The 19,154-nt window shown below is 38.2% G+C and overlaps 1 protein-coding gene across 5 annotated transcripts in view; it reads right to left on the reverse strand.

The window, feature by feature from the left end:
- Window positions 1–19,154, reverse strand: part of cnot2 (CCR4-NOT transcription complex, subunit 2) — a 144,969-nt gene that overhangs the window by 14,606 nt on the left and 111,209 nt on the right. For 4 of the 5 annotated variants that reach the window (XM_048548576.2, XM_048548574.2, XM_048548573.2 and 1 more), the window contains 4 exons: window positions 12,127–12,192; window positions 6,638–6,762; window positions 2,603–2,723; window positions 2,342–2,498 (listed from right to left, as the gene is read on the reverse strand). In XM_048548576.2, the coding sequence (XP_048404533.1) occupies window positions 2,342–2,498; window positions 2,603–2,723; window positions 6,638–6,762; window positions 12,127–12,192 (469 nt within the window). The remainder of the gene's footprint in view (window positions 1–2,341; window positions 2,499–2,602; window positions 2,724–6,637; window positions 6,763–12,126; window positions 12,193–19,154) is intronic. The other variant, XM_048548575.2, reaches the window with a different exon arrangement.

Genomic DNA, 19,154 nt, shown 5'->3' on the forward strand with positions numbered 1-19,154 from the left:
TTTAACATTTTTGAACAAAAAGGAGCACAACTCTCAGCTGCTAAACTGCCAAGAAAGAACCCAATACTAAAGCAATTCCCTACAGTATCCAGAATAAGGTCTGTATTGATACTTTGTACAATTTCCCACAGCAGCACATTCATGTATGACACGAGAAAGTATCCAGGTCAATGCTTTTAGGACATGAAACCATTTGTCATGACATTACAGAATACATTACAGTGAAAAATAACAAATTATGGTTAAACAAGATGAGATCCTTTAGACCATCAACTTTGCAAAACAGCAAAAATAGATAAAATACACAGAACGCAAACCTCCAATCAAAAAGAATTCAAAGTTTCGATTGCAATTAATAGCACAATCTATATCTCAAATACCTAATCAACTATGTTCCTAAAGTTAAAGTATTTTTCGAAAAAAAAATCCAAGATGATACAAGGTCATGGTTCAGTCTAATTGTTCAGAAGGTATATTCAATGGCAAGTATGATATTTGAGCAATTTAAAAGCGATATAAAAAGCTTTTAGATTTGAACCTGACAATAATATTCCAGGTGGCTGGCTGTTACTTCTATCAATTTAGTCATTTTGTTAGAATTTTTAAAAATCCATTGGACATCTATATACGATGTAACTTGTGGCAGACAAGGACTAAGGACACGGCTTTTTGCTGCAGATCAATAATAGTGTTTGAGAAAAGGGAAATCCCAAGATGTTTTTCAAATGACAAGAAAGGTACAGCAATATAGTTTGAAGTACAGAATTGTTTACCCTGGAGGAGAATGTGCAGACACTGGTGTTTCATGTAAACCCTTAAGAGTTCTGCATGGTTAAAAGGAGGTTTGGCAAGTTGCTACACTGCATCTTATAGATGTACTCACTGCTGACACTCTGAGCTGACTGAGAGGGGAATAAATGTGATGGATGGGCTGCCGGTCAAGGCGGTTGCTATTCCATCACTCTCCTCCTTATGCCTTGCAGACGGTGGACAGACTGGAGAGTCAGAACGTGAATCATTCACTATCAGCCTCTGACTTGCTGCTGTAAAGACATGAGTTATACTGCTAGCCCAATTAAATTCTGGTCAATGGTAACCACCACAATGTTAATGGTGGGGATTCAGCAAATAGTAATGCCTTTAACCACCTCTTTACATGCAGATTCTCTCTTGTTAGAGATGGTCATTGACTGTATGGTGGGAATGTTTCCTGCCATGTGGCACCCCAAACCTAAATGTTATTCAGGTCTGACTGCACATGGGATTGGGCTGTTTCAGTATTTAAGCAATTGCATACGCTACTGTACACTACAACCATCTTCAATTCTGATCTTATTAGGTAGATAAGGTCTTTCAGGACTCAAATAGTCTGTCAGTGGTGTTGTTACTTGAGTTACTGCTGGTGATGGACACTGCAGTACCCCATTAAGAATGCATTCCGTGCCTCTGGAACCACTAGTGCTTCCAAATGGTGTTCAACACTGGGGAATCCTGATTCATCAGCTGAAGAAGAGACAGTAACTAGAAAGGGGTTATGTTACTCATGTTTAACCTAATGCATTGATGATTCATGTGATAAAGACAATGTTGAAGACTCCCAAGGCCAGCCTCCTCCTAATTGTATACACATTTCCATTTCTGCTTGATCTGCCTTGTCACTGGAGACAAGACTAACCCAGCGATCAGGTACAGAAGTCTAAAAGTTAGCTATAAAGTATGATTCATGAGTATGACTAGATTAGGATGCCCTGATTAACCTGTGGGACCTTTTGTCCCAATTTAGAACAGAAATCCACAAACACTAGTACGGAGGAGTCTGCAAAGTCAACTGGACAGCATGTATCTATGTCATTTCTGATACTTAGTGTTGAACTGACCATCCAGCATTCACCTTTAAATTTTCTGGAGCAATGTGAGTGGCTTGATAAGTGATTTTCCTGAAGCCAAGAGACACTGTAGATCTGCAGTTCTATACAGACCAGGCAAGTAAGGCAGATTTCCTTCCCTAAAAGGGCATTAGTGAACCAGATAGTTTTGCTACATATCCTATAGTTTCATGGTCATTACTATTGACACTTGCTCTTTATTCCAGATACAGTAGTTTTGGATTCTTCTGTTCTACAATTGTTTTTTTGAATTAGCATCAATTTATTGGTTTGCATACAATTTAAAATATTATAAATGTCATTCAACGGAAAAGCTGCAAGCTCACCTGGCAGTTCAGATTTTGTTAATTAAAAATGTAAACAAAAATGATTTGTGGAATATTACATACAGCCCTTTTTCCAGATTATGTAACGATCTTAGCATAAGAATGACAGAAGGTGGGAATGCTGCTTACTCTGGAGAGTTTAGGTTGAGGCCTAGTGTTGTTAAATCACTGCCTAGTGCGAGATGTACCATGCCGGGATCAGTCTCCGCCGCTCGAATGAACGTTAAAAGTCCAATCATTCCAAACTGGTCTGTTACCATTCCCGTAGGAATATTAGTGACTCGGCCTAAATAATAAGAAAAAAACCATAGGTAAGGATCCTCCAATTATACAGATCTAAAATATTTGGAAATGTTGAATGTAATTTTGATGTAGCACAGAATCACCCACCGTCAGATAATACTTGGATCCCTTTTTTCTGCAGATTGTTGTTTTGCGTCGTTGAGCTCTTATCACCAGGAAATTTGGGCCCGTCTGTACTAGATACATTTTTTCCTGGTGTATTCAGGTTCTGTAATTGAAATTTTTAAAAACCATTAATAAATTGCATGAAGGAAAATCTGCAATTTTGAAATATTCATATAGTGCTGTTAGATAAGAAGCTCAAAGATTCTGATCTAGTGGTTGCAGAGGAACAGCATCAGGCCAAAATCAGGATGCTGCAAGGCTTGACATGAATGTGTTCAAGTACGCATAGTGCCTTTGTCCTTTAACATGGTTTAAAAACATATGTTTCAGAGGCGTATTGAAGAAACTTGGAGGGTTGCCGCAGTATGTCTTGTGTATTGCGACAGTAAAGCTACAATGTGGTAGGGCATAAGGACTGGATGCTGAACATGGTGGATGGGTTGCAGAATACCAATTTCTGGCTTGTTCTAGTAGTTCCAGCATTTATGCTATGGTGATTGCGAGATGCGAATAGTGGGAAATTCAGTGATGGTGGGTGGCACTATGAAACATCAAAGGGCAGTTGAAAGACCGTTCCTCACACCACTTGATAAGTGACATACCACACAGAAGCTCTGGTCTGAATGTTGCCCACGTCTAGCTGCATGTAAGCTTTAACAACTGCATTATAACTGCTTGTGAATTGTACAAACTGGGTAACAAAGCACCCATGAGTATCTCCTAATGCAAAAAAGCACGTAAGCACAGTTGTTATTATTGTTGAGCATGATGAAGGCCATGACTACGTACATGTTAACTGCCTTGAAATATACACTCACTTGTTTATTCTCCTATACAGTTAATAGGTTAGATGTAATAATTCTACTCCCCTACAGAAGTCTAAAACTAGGGCCATAAATTTGCCACCCAGGTTGACAGGGCTGTTAAGAAGGCATACAGTGTTTTAGCTTTTATTAATAGAGGGATCGAGTTCCGGAACCAAGAGGTTATGCTGCAGCTGTACAAAACTCTGGTGCGGCCGCACTTGGAGTATTGTGTACAGTTCTCGTCACCGCATTATAAGAAGGATGTGGAAGCTTTGGAAAGGGTGCAGAGGAGATTTACTAGGATGTTGCCTGGTCTGGAGGGAAGGTCTTACGAGGAAAGGCTGAGGGACTTGAGGCTGTTTTCATTAGAGAGAAAGTTGAGAGGTGGCTTAATTGAAACATATAAAATAATCAGAGGGTTAGATAGGGTGGATAGGGAGAGCCTTTTCCCAGGATGGTGACGGCGAGCACGAGGGGGCATAGCTTTAAATTGAGGGGTGAAAGATATAGGACAGATGTCAGAGGTAGTTTCTTTACTCAGAGAGTAGTAAGGGAATGGAACGCTTTGCCTGCAACGGTAGTAGATTCTCCAAATTTAGGTACATTTAAGTCGTCATTGGACAAGCATATGGACGTACATGGAATAGTGTAGGTTAGATGGGCTTGAGATCGGTATGACAGGTCGGCACATCATCGAGGGCCGAAGGGCCTGTGCTGTGCTGTAGTGTTCTATGTTCTATAAGTATTGGATCGATAGTTGCTAGCTAACAACAAGTTCAGAATTCTGAAAAAGAGACATATTGTCAACAGTTTTCATCCCACACTCATCAGGACAATTTAAAAGAATTCCAATAACGGAGATAATCAACGTTTACACTGACAATCAATAACTGCTGCATTCTCCATGGCAATACCTCTATCACTCTCCTCTCATACAGTATATAAATGATCCTTTTCTCCTCTAATAATGTTGTGAATTAATTAAGAGATTGTGATTGATAACTTTTGCAGTTAACTAGGAGCCATTCAGAGGTGGGGACATTGTTAACTTGTAGAGGGTGAACTTCATTCCAGAAGGAGCAAGCGGATTTCAGACAAAGGTGTGGAGCTTTAATTTTTAAGGTCTTGTGTCAAGTGGACTGCTTGGTTTGTTGTTGCTGGCAGTGTTCTTTGAGGATAGTGTTTTCACACATGGGTACACAGGAGACACTCCTGTTGCATTGATCTCAAAATTCCAGAAATAATGCTCCTAACTTCTTAGAGACTGATTTCTCAAAATTTTGTTTTGCAGCTCCTAAGCCAGGCTAAGGAGAGTACGCTGTTGGGTAGATGAGGATGAATGAAGCTCTGCTGGCCTTGTAGTACCTATGAATTTCTATACGGGATTCCCTCAATTGGATCTTCTTCAAATATACTAGGGGTGATGTCAGTAAGTCAATGTACAGTCAAGAATAATGATGACATGTTGTTAGGTCATGGCTGACCATGGAATCAAACATTAAGATTTTTCTTGGCCTTTAAACTTTACAAGTGCCGAACTAATAGTCACAAAAGTGACTGATTGAAATCTTCCGTTTTTGAAGTAGCCTTCCAGAGAAAAATTGAGAAACTACTCACTGATGTTCTACGTCTTGAAGTTTTTTAGGCAGGAAAGCAGGTGTCAACATGCACAATGAGCCATTACATTGTGGAATGGAGGTGACTGCATATTTTGAAGACAGCTAATGAGAGGACTGAACTCTGACAGCCTGTTTGCACTATGTGTGATTTGATCTCTATGAGGCATAGGAATATCAGTTACCGATCATCAGGTTGATTCATTAGAGGGTTTTCAGTGCAGATTGTTTGGGAATTTCAGCAACAGCCAGTGTACCAGATAGATCAACAAAACCTTCTGTCATCAAGCCTTTCTGGAAAGTGACCTCAGTATCCAAAAATCAGCATCAGGGCTGTTTGGAGAAAGTTGTGGTCTGTGATAAAGTCTCCCTGTTACAGGAGGGAGGCATCACTGCTTCCAAGGTTGGATTCAGGATGTTTAGCACAAAGTCATCCAGGACTTTACTGTCTTTGAGAGCTGTATGGTAGCTGTGTGGCTTGATGAGTGGCCTTTCCAGCTTGAAAATGGCGACTATCTTAAGTTGATTCTTGACAATTAGAATAGCATCCATGGTGTGGTAGGTAAATGTGAGCTTTAAACAGCTTTGCTGGCATTTCTTTCTCTATGATCTGATTTTTTTCAGAAATTCTGAATCACTAACGTTGACTCCTGCCTCTTTGTTTGATTTTGCAGTCCACTTTCAGTTGTTTGCAATGGCTTGATATGTCCATTCTGGTATAGTTTTGAAAGACTAGGCTGACTTTTACTGTCTGGTTATCTTTCAAGCTGGCTGGTATCTTGAACAGTTGCAAAGTTATGGTTTCAATTTTGACTTTGGTTCACTTTTGTGGTTGTTCTGCAGGGTTTCCGTGCCCTCTGGCTTACTTCATAAATGAGGAATAGTTTAAATCATAACAGTGGTCATTCAAGTCTAACCATTCCTCATGTAATGAACTTCTGCCCTGGAGAACTCTACTTCTGGCAGCAACACAACCATTCAGGTATCGTGTGTTAAATGGAACCATGGAATGGCTTGTTCATTTCAACATTGAGCTTTATCGGCTTCCCCAGCCATATGAATCCAAAATACAAAGGGGAAGGTGGACAAATACACAACAGAGAAAGGAATAAGAAGTTTACATTACTTCATCTCACTGTATCAAAGCCAGAGGGAAGTTCACTTGGATCATACATGCTGTCACATACCAGGAGGGCTAAATGGGTGCTGTAAGCTCTATATGCTTCTGGTTCATTTGTGTGTTTGGCATAATTCATGAGTGATTGCAACAGTAAAATTTTCTGAGGTACTTATTGCGTCCTCTTGTCTGCTTTCCTAACCATTTATTTGTTCCTTTTCCAGAAGAAAAACTTCAACTGGAAATCCTGTACAGCACTGGAAAAAAGTAGTCTACGAATATGACAGAAGGCCTTAGAAAACAGATAATCTGTTCATTAAGAATTTATTCTTTTAATTAAACATTTTTTAAAAAAGTGTGAACAGTTTTATTAATGTCTTTCTTTGTAGCTTTAAGTTCAAATAGTGTTATTAAACAGAATATTGTTTTCCAATTTCTAAACAGATCGTTAGTGTTAATACTCTTCATTAATACTTACAGATTTGCTGTCATCATTACTTGAAGTTGGATCCTTATAGTTGGAACCAGGAAGTGCAGGGAAATCTTCATTATGGATTGAGAAGTCCTGGGACTGTTCATTTGCTGGTTTTGTCACCATCCCAACTACATCATGCAAACAAAGCAATGTTAGCCTCCAGTTTGATTTTATATATATATGTAACATGATCAACCTTTTTAACATCATTGTACTAATCACCCGAGGCCCCTGCAGTCATGTTTTTAAATCTTAGTTCTACAACCAGGGACCTCCTGGTCCAAATCCTCTCAGTATCAAAACATTTCAACATGAGTAAATGCCCTTGAGAAAGGAACTTATCTCAAGTTTAGTCAACCCACCCAACTGCTAAAATGGTTCCAGCATTGACATTAAGTCATCAGTGCAAAAGACTGGTCTGTGCCTGCAGGAATTTGACAAGCTGGCCCCTTGCCAATCAAAAAAAGACAGCCTTTAAAAGTCTGGCTGTATGAAACTCGACTTTTTTGGCCACTGAAACAATATCCATTCAGTTAGATGAGAATGGATTATCATGTTAATTCATCAAATCACTTAATGGCTTTACAGGCAAATAGCAAATAAGCAGTGACATCAGCCATATAAAGATTTAACACAAAAATGAAGGTTGAAGTTAATTTTAGATAAAAGCAACTAAGTAGGAAATATACAACAGCTAACTCATGCCAGGGTTTTGCTGCTACTGTAACTTAATCTTATGATTTTAATTTAATTGATACTGATGACTAAAGGAAAAAGAGCAAAAGCAGGCTATTCAGCCCATTAAGCCTGATCTGCCACTCAAATAACATCATGGCTGATCTAATTACAGACTTACCTCCACTTTCCTATCTGCCCCCAATTCTTAATCCTCCACTCTTGTAGATTCAAAACCTAATTCATTGCCATCTATTAAAAAATGATCCAGCCTGCGCAGCAAACCTTGCAACTCCCCCCTACCCCCGGCAATCAATTATCAATCAAGTTCAAATATAACAAAATACTCAAATCCTGCTTCATTGTTAAGAATCACCTATAGTCCTGTGAGGTTGAAATTCTGAAGTGGATATCATATGATTTTCTTCAAGGCAGCTCCAAAAGTCCAGTGCAAGACTGCCAATGCCAACCTAAAAGTGCCGCGGGAGATCCACTCATAAATAAAGAAATAAAAACATTGTATCTACCATATTCCCGTCACACATCAGACATCACACTTAGTTCCAAATACCCAAAAATTTGGGGGGTGGTGAAGAAGAGACAGCCAATTAATGCACTGAAGCTGAGATTAGTCACCTTTCAATCTTTAACAGAATTCTTATCAACTAGCAGCACTTAGGACTTTATGCTGTTTAAAGTCAATAGCTTCATTTGATATAACGTTTCCATCCTTGTGGAACAGCTGTAATTTGACTTAGAGTTAGCATCATTGAAATTTTTGCTACAAATTTTAATAAAAATGTAAAAAGGAAAAAATGTTCATATATTCCTGTTCAACTTTCTTCTACTGGAATAATGACAGTCTTGAATCAAAAAATAACTCTGTGGTTCCCTTACTCCAACTGGAACTTGGTCCTTAGTCTGAGTGGAACTTTATAGTGTGAACTAGAGCTTCCAACTTCCATCAAAACCTAAATTAAACCAGTACCACAGTGGGAAAACCTACATGTAATCTATTTACGAGTCTATTGTTCATCCATCACCCATTCGATAACAGGCAAATGCTAGTTGATATTTTAAACACTTAAGATCATCTCTTTTCTATTTAGTCATACTGCACTGCACAAAACTTGTCCATAAATTTTTTTAACACTTATTGATCTTAACAATCAATCCAAAATATATAAATAGAATGCCCTTGCTGTTGCTTACTGTGAGTCACATAATTCACTGAAGTTTGACAGGAGCTCAGTGTGATGTCTTCAGAAAGCACATACTATATGCAAATATAATAAGTAAAAAGTATCCAAACTCAAAAAATGAGTTTTAGCCATTTAAATTGGAACCTGTTTAAATTCAATTTTACTATACAAAATAACATACACTAATAACATATATAGGAACTGAAATTTAAGGTGGTGAACATAACACAAAGCCCAACATTTCTGTTCTTTTAACATCGTATCTAGTGCCAGAAATAAATATCATTTTTTAGAATACAACGGAATCTAATGAAATGAGCAAACACAAAAAGTTTAAAGTGCTTCATTCAAATTCACATACTATGCGAGTGAACAAAATGCAACATATGGTGAAACTGTCCTAGTATCATAGGAAAATTCAAAAAAGGAAGTGACGAGGGATCACTTCTAATGAACAGTCATTAATCACAGTAACTACTAAACATCAGTATTCTCCACTTAAACTATGAATCCTCCTGTTGAAACGGATTTACTTTATTCATTACAGAACCTGCACCTGACACAATTTTAAAAAAATACTTGCTCCTGGTCCAAGCTTGTTGGTCTTGTCCAGAAACAGAATAAAATCAAAACTCAGCCACGTAATCCTTTTGTTTTAAAAAGAATGTACAATTTTGAATATGGTTCAAGACGACAGCCAGTTCAAACAATGCAACACCTTATTTCATTTTTAAAAGATCACAAATATATTGTTGAGAGAAACGACTGTAAGTATAGATGACTTACTATAGCTTCATAAATGCTCTCACTTTAGGTCAATAAGGCACACTATCTGAATTCAATTCATAAGAATTCTACAACATATCTGATAAAGAACCACTTACTGAACTAGTTAGAAAATTAGGTAGTTTTTCGACTATCAATGAGTGCAGATTATAATCAGTGACAACTGGTATAAACCATTAGTAAACCCAGGAACTACTTTCAGAGGGAAGTGCAGCGGCATTTACTTCATATTTAAAGTAAGACTAGATAGATGAATAGTTAGTGTTAGAGTTTAAAGAGTACTATTTTGATATTGGATATTTGTAAAGTTGCTGAATATAGATCGAACTTCAAACAATTACTGCAACCAAAGAATTGCAGGTGTCCACATTCTCAACTCAATGACACTACAATTGGCTAGGCATACAACTTACTGAAAGAAACAGCTATGGAATTATCGCACAAAATAGCTTAAATATAATTAAATGAAAAAAAACCCAACAGGTACCATAACTTGGAGTTCTAAATATAGTATAGTTCTAGAATGATTACTTGGAAGGAAGAGAAAATGGCTGTTGGACATTCAAGCTAATAAGCAAAATAAGTTTGGCAAATCTAGGAATCCTCCCACATCAGCAAGTTTTGTTACTGAAAAATAAATAATTGCAAAACAAGATTTGCTATCAGATAATATGGAGCTGCAAAGATAAGTGAATGAAATCTGAAGAGTTAACCTTGGACTGAGTTTCTACTTCCTGGTGCTTAAAATGGTTTGTTGCACTATTGTGTCATAGAAATTTTGAGAATATGTGAACTGTGCCTTAATGGATTGTATGAAGTTGTTGGTCATATATTGAAATTACATTCAAAGTTTAATACATGCAAGAAAAATAAATGGTTTGACTGAGAAAGACAGTTTAAGAGTATGGTTTGTGTCAAGAGAAGAATACAATACAGCACATCAAGATTCATATGCTAAATTAATTTAGTTTGTCTATGAAACTTGACAAGCTTTGTAAGAACATTGCCAAAAAAACTGTAGATCACAGCCATAAATAAAAATAGAGAATGTTGGAAATACTCAGCAGGTCAGGGAGCATCTGTGGAGAGAAAAACAGAATTAACACTTCAGATCAAGAAAATTCCATCAACTATGCTAATTCTGTTCCTCTCAGCAGATACTGTACTGTATGACCCGCTCAGTATTTCCAATATTTTGTTTCAGATTTCCATTATTGGCGGGGTTTTGATTTTGTATGAGGGAGACACTGACAACTGATCAACTGTCCCATAAACTGTTTTCAAAACTTAATTGAAATGGAATACTTCTATGCATGAAATCTGATGCAATCTTACACAGTATTTACTAAAAAATTATTGGAGAGCTAACAGCTTGATTTACAAGATTGAAATCTAATAACTTTCATAATATATGCTTTGTTTGAAAAATAGTAAAAATATAAAAATAGTTTGGAATACACATGACAACAAAATAGCCTACAGCAGTGTTTCAGTCTTTTTTATTTCACAATGGCATTCTCCTTCCCAAAGTAATCTATACAAGTTGAAATGGAATCAAAACACAATAGCAAAATTCCAGTACTCAAACTCATTCTCCTGCCCCCTCCTTACTCCTCAACTTTAGTAGCTCATGTGCATTTATTTGGAAACAGAGAATCATGAAATCACTTCAGTGTGGAAGCAGGCCACTAGCTCTATCAAGTCTACACTGACCCTCTGACGAATATCATAGCCAGACCTACTCCCTACCCTATTCCCGTAGCCCTGCATTTCCCGTGGCTAATCCACCTACCCTGCACAACCCTAGACACTTTGGGCAATTGAGCACGGTCAATCCACCTAATCGTCTCATCTTTGGGCTGAGAGAGGAAACAGATCAGATATGGGGAGAATGTGCAAACTCCACACAGAGTCACTTGAGGGTGAAATTGAGCCTGGGTTCCTGGCACTGTGACGCAGCAGTGCTAATCACTGAACCACCATGTTGCCCCTTTAAGACAATTTAGGAAATTTACCAAGCCACATCTGCAACGGTCATAGATGAAAGATTACAGCTGAGTACGTGACATAGCCCTAAGATTATCCTTCTTTATCCAAGTGATATTTCAAAAATGGCACACAAAGTGTAAGTAAAGCCTGAACCATGATATGTTAATAATTCCTACAAAGTTATATTTGAATGCAGCTCAGCAGGCTCAAATCAGCTTCAGTAAAATCAAATTACACTTGAAGGAAAATGTTCTGTGAATGGAAGAACATAATCAGAGAGGTTTAGGTTCCTTTCTGAAGCACAAAATTTATTACAATTAAAAATCTATTATTGTTGGACCAAAACCAAAAGACAATATGCGAGAGATAGCCATACAGAATTTCAACAATAATCAGGCTCATCAGAGTTCCTTCTAAATTCTTGTTAAGAACTTTCAATTTTTCTTTCAGGGAATGGCAACAACTGCGAAGCAGCAAGCAGATGCGAGATATGCTCATTAACATCAGCCAAATGCATATTCATAAAGATGCATATGATTAAACATAAAACAAAGTACAAACCACTCAATGTTAGCTTTACCATTCTCATCAACAGCTGGCAGCATAAGAACATAAATAGTGCACCCTGCATTTTCTAAAATTTTTGATTTCCAATTGTTTAGCCTGATGCAGTTACTTTTAAGAATGAAATCAAGTCATGGCTGTTTTCCTTCTAAGCTAAATAAGTATCATAACATGCTACAAACACTTCACTTCTGAATGTGCTTTAAACTAAAATCACATTAGGTCAACACATTTTTTAAATGAACGTTGGCGGTGTTTGACATTGAAGGTCCCTACCTGATTTCTGTAGACGGGACACACGGACAGTTCCCAGCATGCCCATTTTCGAAAGGAACCCAGTGTCTGATGAGAGGAAGTCACTTATGAAGTTTTGTTAAAATCTAAAAACGATTTTTTAAACTTACTGAGGTGACAACTCCTACACGTATGTACGCAAGCTCTTCAGCACATCTATTTTCAAAAATAAGCAATGGCCAGAGAAGATAAAGCCCAATTCAAGTTGAGTGAAAATACAACAAGTTATTTAGCTGGCAAAATTATTATTCAACATTTATACATCACAGCAGGAGTTTCTAGCAGATTTATTTTGAAAAAGATGAACGAAAAACCTATTGGCACTCTAAAAACGTGTGGTATATTGCAGTGATTCAACAGTGTTTATTCGTAAAAGAGCACAAATTGCTTCTGAAGGGATGATTTTCAAAAGGAGGCCAGATTTTAGCAAAATGTGATCAGCTTCTGCTGAGATAAACAGACACACCAAAGTGCAACAAAACACTGGACAGCAGTGACATGGGAGGATTTCAAAAATTTTCAACGAAATTTACACTACCTTGCTTCACACACAACGCTATCCACAATGCATATTCTTCAACTAAATTCAAATGGTAAAAATGTGCATACCCATTACAGGATAAATAAACAACGTACAATGTACTAAAGAAAAGATTAGGGAATATTAAACTATTTTCAAATATTCCAAACTTTTGTTGCGATTTTGAAGAGTCATGGGTGAAGGTTTGGAGTTTTTAAAAGTCAAATGGGTATTTTGTGGCAACTATAAACTTAAACAGATTGCTAATTGATCTGTCAAAGCCTTTCTTTCTCCTGCTCCAGATGTTAATAAATATCCACATTCCAACACTACTTTACTGGATTTGGTTATTCTACTAACACTTTCAGCTGAGTACTGCTACAAAATAAGGCTACCCACGTCTGGCCCTTTGCCAATGCAGTTCTGTAATTCTCTGGTAGAAGTGATCACATACAAGTGATGTTATGATGAAACGTAGGAGAAAGATATTTTGGAAAAAAATTAAATCGTTTCATATTGCATTTTCTTTCTGCTATTCTCAACAGAGTGGGAACCAATGGTGGGGTTGATGGCATGGCGGTAATGTCACTGGGCTAGTAATCCAAAGGCCCAGGCTACTGCTCCTGGGATATGGTTAGATTGCCCAACAAGGCAAAATCAGAAATTAATTAATTAAAATCGGGAATACAAAATGTCAGTTTATTAGGGACCATAGAATGACCATTTGGTTCACTAATGTCTTTGAGAGAAGGAAATCTGCTGGTCATAGCTGTTTCTCAACTGTACCAGTACAAGGGCAATTAGGAATGAGCAACGTATGCCAAATTTGCCAGCAATGCACACATCCCACGCAAGAATCTAAAAACAAAATGATCTACTGAATGGCTTAAAAACTTTAGGAAAGAAATTAGTTGGTCAATCACAATGCAATTGCATTGTCTTGTATAACATGCAGGGAATAACCTCGCCACTTTCTCATGCTTTATACATGAGAAGATGCCATCCAACTGAAATAATTCACCGTTAGTGTCATTGTTGAACAGTGGCAAAATGGGATCAAGTTGTGATATATTTTTAAAACAGGAATGACGATAAAAGATCGTTACATTTTATATATCACCAAGTTGAAAGCAAAGTGAAATGGTTGGTCTCTGAAAGTAAAATGTCAATGACACATATCAACAATAAAAATTGTTACTTTACTGGATCCTACTTATTGAGATAGCATAGGAACTAGTTCAGGGCTTTGATGAGGGCATTATTCTCTTTGGTTCTGCAAGTCACTACCGCTGTGATGATCAATGACCAAAAGGTAGGTTTCATATCTTTGAATGCAATTTTGCTGTTGGGTATGGGTTAATAACTTCCATTTTAACTCATCCCATACTAATTCATCCGTATTCAAACTTACATTCAATTCCTGGACACCATTTAGTTAGCTTAGCAGTAACTGGACTGTTAAATTATCTCACTAAGCACATGTCAGGCACAATGCTGAGGTATCAAAAACTAATCACAGTCACTTCAATTAAGCACTGATGCCAGTCTTAAATGTACTTAGTCTTAACTGGCAGAAGTCCCAGCCCCTTTCAGCTAATTCTGATATGTAGGTTTCACCTACAGGAGGGACAGTGTTACTAACAGTGGGGGATAGAAAGTACTGAAAGATCAAATAGTAAAAGATAAAGACCAGTAAGGGGAAAAAAACAAAGGTGACATGTAGAAATATAAAGATTCAAAATAATAGACAAGAATGGAGGAAAGGATGGAAGAAAACAACAGTGCATAAAAGAAAATGTTAGAAGTGATTTAAATGTGTATCATACAAATACAACAAAACTTGCCCTCATTCAATGTTCAGTTAAAAGTGTTTGTCAAAAACCAAGCACTCCCATTAAGAGGTTTCAACAATGTTTCAAATCTTTTTACTTCTAACATCACCAATACTTCTCGTTGTACAGTAAACACCTCATGAGATCACACATCACAGCACAGATACTAGAACTGATTAATAAAGCTTGAAAATGGGAGAAGAATGGAAGTTGAAATTAATGATTTGGGATCTCAGATGTCATGATTTCATCATGCTTTGCTTATATATGCAAACTTATATTTATATATGTAAACTTAAAGCATTTCCTAATTTACATGGGAATTTAATGTACATTAAGCGCCAACAGTGCTTTAACAGACAATTAAGAACAAGCACCTAAACATACTTACATTGGAAACTCATTTTCATTTGGAATTAGCTATAAAAGCTGGAGCTTCATGCATTAAAATTGACTATTTGTTGAGGCACTCCTTTGTACATACAGACATATATTTGCTGACATCTTGCAGAGATAAACTGTGAAACATGTTCACACCACCTCAATGAATACCACGGTAATTACTATAGACAGAGGAGACACTTTACTTTTAAACCATGCAGTGCAGAAATAGAAGGAATGCTTGGCAAAAATCCCTGAACCTGTTCTCAAAAGGTCTGGGTAAGCTAGGGAGCAAGGAAGGCAAGAACAGGTGGCAGATGCTAGATGGAGTTGCATATGCCTGCAATGGTTAGATCCTGTTTGAAATATGCATTTTCTCCTTTGGTGGCACTGCAGCACTCTACTTGCACGAGAAGAAAAGTGGAATGGAATCAGGGCACAATGGAAATGTGAACATTTTCCTCAAAGATTCTGAATGCTGAACAACTAAAAGCTTCAAAGCTGGACTCAATTGATTTTTTTGTTTAAAAGTAAGGCAATCTTGGGATATGGATGAATGAGGGGATTCGAAAGACAGATTGAATGGCTTATTCCTACTCCTACATATAATAGCTAATAGTGTTCTCAGGGAGATACTTGTTTCTCAAGGTTTGTAGGAAGAAATCTGAAATATAGTTCATGGTTCCTATCGAAGACTAATTAATTTAACTGAACAACTCTAAACAGCACCTCATAAATTTTAATGAATAAAAGTTGCTACAGTTCAGGAGGACCACTGGGCTGCTCTCTCAATAGAGAGATGACTGGTTTCAAGGGTCACTATGCCTGAAGCGAGGGACAAGGCTAAGGAAGCGGGATCTTTGTGGTGACCTAAGTCAGTTTGGGAATCTCCTAAGATGCTGCTTGGCCTGCTGTGTTCATCCAGCTCCACACTTTGTTGTCTCAGTTTGGGAATCCAACTTACGCTGTTGGCTCCACTCAGTGTCACCAACCAGCCATTCAACCAACCGAACTAAGTGACTCCCATAAGGTAAAAATCTCACAGTCCCAAAAGATTATAGGGTGTTATAATTACAGACACAACTGGAGGTGTGTTTAATCTGAGGGTCACCACACCTCAAGTAAAGTGTGAGGTTGAGAAGGATGGACCCTTAAAATACAAACATACAAAACAGGAGGTTATTCATCCCTTTGAGCCTGTTCTGCCATTCATTACAATCATGGTGATCATCCAGCTCAACACTCTTTAGTGAGGTTGTAGACTTGCTCACCAAATCAGTGTGTTTAAATGCAGACATCTTGTCACCCTACTAGGAGACATCATCAGTACGCCTCCAGTGAAGCATTGGTGTTCTGTCCCGCTTGTTATTTATATGCCTTGATTGGCTGGGGTGAGTGGCATCACTTCTGGTTCCGTTTTTCAGTGGTTTGTATGTTGGGTCCTGTTCAATGAGTTTGTTGATGGAGTTCTGGTTGGAATACCAGACCTCCTGGAATTCTCTGGCATGCTGCTGTTTGGCTTGTGCTATTGTGGATGTGTTGCCTAGTCAAATTCGTGTCCTTCTTTGTCTGTGTGCATCGAGACCAGTGAGAATTGGTTGTGTCACTTGGTGGCTAGTTGGTGTTTGTGCATCCTAATTGTCAGCTTTCTTCCAGTTTGGCCTATGTCATGCTTTTCACAGTCCTTGCATGGTATTTTGCACATTACGTTAGTTTATGGGTTGTGGGTATGGGATCCTTTAAGTTCATTAGTAGCTTTTGCAGGGTGATTGTTAGTTTGTGGGCTACTCTGATATGTCTGATGGACGGTGGGGTGACTAGTGTGTCTGGCCGTGCTTGGGTCTGTCATGGAGGTAACGGCGGATTGTGTTTTTTGGGTATCCATTCCTTTTAAAAATTCCGTACAAGTGCTCCAGTTCTGCTTTGCACAGTTCTAGGTTGCTGCAGTGTGTTGTGGCCTGTTTGAATAATATCCTGATCCAACTCCAATTATGGATATTGGGCTGGTAGCTGGTGTAATTAAGTATCTGGTCCATATGTGTGGTCTTTCTGTCTATGCTAGTCTGGAGTTCCCCATTGTTCTTATGTCTAGGAAGGGTTATGGGTTATTGTGCTCTTCTTCTTTTGTGAATTTTATTCCAGTGAAGATGTTGTTTATGTGTCAGTGTGCTTCTTCCAGTCTGATGCTAAAAGACGACTCAACATGACCAAACACACTAGTCACCCTACTGTGCGTCAAAGATGTATCAAAGATGACCACAAGAGCCTTAGGTATCAGGGTAGCCCACAAACCAACATCCACCCTGTGACGGCTACTGACGAATGTAAAGGATCTCATACACACAACCAATAAAACTAGTGTAAGATACAAAATGCCACGCAAGGACACATTACATAGACCAAACTGGAAGAAAACTGACAATAAGGATACACAAACACCAACTAGCCAGCAAGAAACATGACCAATTCTCACTGGTCTCAATACACACAGACAAAGGAGGACACAAATTTGACTCTGAGAACACATCCGTAATAGTACAAGCCAAACAGGGCATGCCAGGAAATTTCTGGAGGTCTAGCATTTTGACCAGAACTCCATCAACAAACACACTGAACTGGGCTAGATACACAAACCACTGAAAAACAGAACCGGTTTGATGCCAACCACCCCAGCAAACCGAGGCATATAAGTAACAAGACAGAACACCAACGCTTTACTGGAGGCTCACTGACAATATTACCTAGCAGGGTGATGAAACATCTGCAAACAAACACATTGGCTCGACGAACAACTCTACAACCTAATACACAACCCAAGCTACAAATCTCAAAAACTTTAATCACGCTTTAGTCTCAAGTGATATTTCCAACTTCTTCTTGAAACTGAACAACATTTCAGCCTGTGGTATGCAGTATCAAATTCCATAGGCTCACCACTCTCTGGCTGAAAATGTTTCTCCTTATGTCAGTCCTAAATGGTTTGCCTCATATCCTCAAACGGTGACCCCTGATTCTGGACTCAACTGGCATCGGAACATCTTCTTGCAACTACTCTGTCCAGTCCTGTAAGAATTTTACGGATTTCTGCGAGATTTCCTCTTATTCTTATGAATTCCAATGAATATAATCTTCATATGTTGGCCCTGCCTTCTCAGAAACCAGTCTGGTAAACCTTTGTTGCAATCCCTCTGTAGCAAGAGCAGCCTTCCTCAGAAAGGGGGGCCAACTATACAATATTCCACAGGTGGCCTCTCACCAAGGCCCTATACAATTGCAGCAAGACATCCCTGTGCGACTGTACTTGAATCCTCCTGCAGTGAAGGCCAATGTTTTCTTTCTTTGCTGCCTGCTGCTACTGCATGCTTACCTTCAGCGAAAGGTGTACGAAAACATCCTGCTCTCATTGCACATTGCCTCTGTCAATTTATAGCCAGTCATTCTTGTTATTGCTACCAAAGTGGATACCCTCACATTTACCCACATTATACTCCATCCACATTTATTTGCCCTCTCACTCAGCTTGTCTAAATCACACAGAAAAGCACTGGTCTCATCTGCAGATTTGGAGATATTACATTCAGGTTCCTCATCTAAATCACACACACACACATATATATAGTGAGTGAACTGCTGGGGTCCTAGTACTGATCTTTATGGTATCCCACTAGTCCCTGCCTGCCATTCCAAAAAAAAAAGACCCATTTATACCTTTGTCTCCTGTTTGCCAGTTTCCAATGCATCTTATTACTCCTTATGTCAGTCCTAAATGGTTACTCCCAATTCCATTGCTTTAATTTTATGCACTAATCACTTCTGTAGTCTTTGTTGACACCCTTCCTAAACCACAACCACTGGCTCAATCTCATCAATTCTGTTAGTTACAGCCTCAAAGAATTTCAGTAGATTTGTGAGGCATGATTTCTCTTTTGTACATCCATGCTAACTTTGTCTAATCCTGGTAGCTGATGCAAGTACAATTGCAACACTTCCCAGCTGAAAGGATTTGTAATATGACGAAATTTAGAAAAAAAACTGCAAACAAATAAAAGTAATGCTTGTTTGCATAAGAAACATATAAGGAATGGCATACGGGGCAAGAACTGTTGGATGTACTCAAGTATGAGGCTAAGCTATAGAAAATAGTCAGGTAAGTTATTATAAAATACTAGGGTTACATGCATGTCACTATTCAGAATTAACTGTATTTACAGAAATCTTAGGATGTTTCAGATTATAGTAAGCAGACATATGTATGCAATCTTTTCCAGAGGTAACTT

This window comes from Stegostoma tigrinum, chromosome 18, assembly GCF_030684315.1.
Source record: "Stegostoma tigrinum isolate sSteTig4 chromosome 18, sSteTig4.hap1, whole genome shotgun sequence".
In the NCBI taxonomy this organism is placed as follows: domain Eukaryota; kingdom Metazoa; phylum Chordata; class Chondrichthyes; order Orectolobiformes; family Stegostomatidae; genus Stegostoma; species Stegostoma tigrinum.